The sequence below is a fragment of the Hemiscyllium ocellatum genome, chromosome 34, assembly GCF_020745735.1.
Source record: "Hemiscyllium ocellatum isolate sHemOce1 chromosome 34, sHemOce1.pat.X.cur, whole genome shotgun sequence".
In the NCBI taxonomy this organism is placed as follows: domain Eukaryota; kingdom Metazoa; phylum Chordata; class Chondrichthyes; order Orectolobiformes; family Hemiscylliidae; genus Hemiscyllium; species Hemiscyllium ocellatum.
Genome location: NC_083434.1, coordinates 36,356,406 through 36,358,508, shown reverse-complemented (window position 1 = coordinate 36,358,508; position 2,103 = coordinate 36,356,406). Strand labels below are relative to the sequence as shown.

General features: G+C 49.0%; 1 protein-coding gene across 1 annotated transcript in view; it reads right to left on the bottom strand.

The window, feature by feature from the left end:
• rreb1a (ras responsive element binding protein 1a) overlaps positions 1-1,579 on the bottom strand; it is a 226,421-nt gene extending 224,842 nt beyond the window's left edge. The window contains exon 1 of the mRNA XM_060850146.1: positions 517-1,579. Coding sequence (XP_060706129.1) covers positions 517-556 — 40 coding nt within the window. The 5' untranslated portion in view covers positions 557-1,579. The remainder of the gene's footprint in view (positions 1-516) is intronic.
• Between the last annotated feature and the right edge of the window lie 524 nt (positions 1,580-2,103).

Genomic DNA, 2,103 nt, shown 5'->3' with positions numbered 1-2,103 from the left:
CCCCCTCCATCTCCATCCCCCCTCCATCTCCATCTCCATGCCCCCTCCATCTCCATCCCCCCTCCATCTCCATCTCCATCCCCCCTCCATCCCCATCCCCCCTCCATCCCCATCCCCCCTCCATCCCCATCCCCCCTCCATCTCCATCTCCATCTCCCCCTCCATCTCCATCCCCCCTCCATCTCCATCCCCCCTCCATCTCCATCCCCCCTCCATCTCCATCTCCCCTCCATCTCCATCCCCCCTCCATCTCCATCCCCCCTCCATCTCCATCCCCATCCCCCCTCCTTCCCCCCATACCCCCACCCTCCCTCTCTCCCTCTCCCTCAGTGATGCGGGGTTGAGTGGGGTGTCAGTGTCCCTAGAGCTGAAGCCAGAGAAACCTCCCAACAGCCCCATATCCCCCAACAACAACAAAAGTACAACACCCCCCAGAGTGACAGACACCCTCTCACACATACACACACCCAGAGACAGAGGGGAGGGGGTGGGGGGTGAAGGCAGGCGGGTACTTACAGTGCACTTTGTTGGGGTTGAGTTGTTTGCGGCGGGACATGTTGCTGCTGGAGCTGCTGCTGATGCTGAGCCGCCCGGGCGACCGAGGGAGCGGGCACCTCCCTCACACAGACACACACACAAAAACTTTTTGTGTTGTTTCTAAACTTTGTTCCGGAAAGAAATCAAAATGGCGTTAGTGTGGATGTGGATAGGCAGCTCACCTCCCTCCCTTCTCCTCCTCTTCTTCCTGGAATGAGACAGATAGGAGGGAGGGAGAGAGAGAGAGAGAAAAGAGAGTGTTAGCTGCTGCGAGCTGCTCTCTCTCTCTCTCTAAGTCTCTAAACCTGATAACTAAGCTCATCACGTGGGACTCTCTCTCTCTCTCTCTGGTCTCCTAGGGACGAACTCTCTTGCCTTTGCCTTTCAATGTGAAATAAACACAAGCATCAGCATCATCAGCACAGGAGGGGTCTCTCTAGAGCAGCTCAAGGAGGAGGAGAGAGAGAGAGAGAAAGGGATGGGGGGGTTGGAGAACAAGGTTAAAGAGAGAGAGAAACCTGTGCAGGTACCAACCCAACTTCATCCTCCTTCTAACTCCCTTTTTCCCAGAGTCTGGGACTCCAGAGCTCCACCAGGGGGAATCAACTCCAACTCTATAATAAAATACACAACTCTTTCAGAGTGCATGGGGTTCTGTTTGTTTTAAATAGCATCGGACTCTCTCTCCCCCACCCCTGCTTGCATCAGCCCTCCTAACTGAACGGACGATGGACGGCAGCTTTTGTGGGTACCGAGTGTTTATTTTACTCTGGATATGAAGTTCTGTCTCTCTCTCTCTCTCAGGAAAGTTGCATCGCTCATGTTCAGTCGCTGTTCTGGAGAAGGGGAGGTTTTCATTTTCTGCAGACTGTCTGTGCGTCGCTGCTGTGGACTGACTGGTATCTCCTTGGTCAAACTTTTAACTCCGGAGGTTTTATTTTGTGCCCGTCCTGCACTTTGCAAACTGTCCTTGATTTTCGAAATAAAATGCGAAAGTTAATCTCAGCAATTTGCAGATTAGGGAGCAGGTTTTGAAATCCCATCAAAACTGATACTGAAAGCATCTCGTTGTCCCAGCGATGTCTGCGCGCTGCAAAAATAAATACTTTTTTAAAAAAAAGTTCGGAAGTTTTTTTTTAAAGAAAGACTTCCAGTTTGCGTTATTTGATCATTTGTTTGGAAGTAGTAAGTCTTTTTTTAAAAAGGTGATCTTGAATATGTAAATTACACAGGCTTTCGCATGCTCCCACATTTCCTTGTTACCAACTATTGTCAAACTGACGCCAGTGTTTTTCCGCTGCACTGTCTCCCATAGATTGTAGTTTCAAAACTCAAATTATGTGGAAGTGGCTTTCTGTGGTACCAACGTTGCAGCATAAATACATATGGATTTTAATTGACTAGTACAAAATGGATCCCTTTACTCTTGACATCTGAGTATCTCCTAACTAGAAGCTGTGGGTGAAATGCAGTCCCCTAACTTGGAGTCAACCGTATATACTGTTTAATATTTATGAAGTAACACATGTTGCATTTATGTTTTCCTCCCCAAGAGAAAAAAAGTAC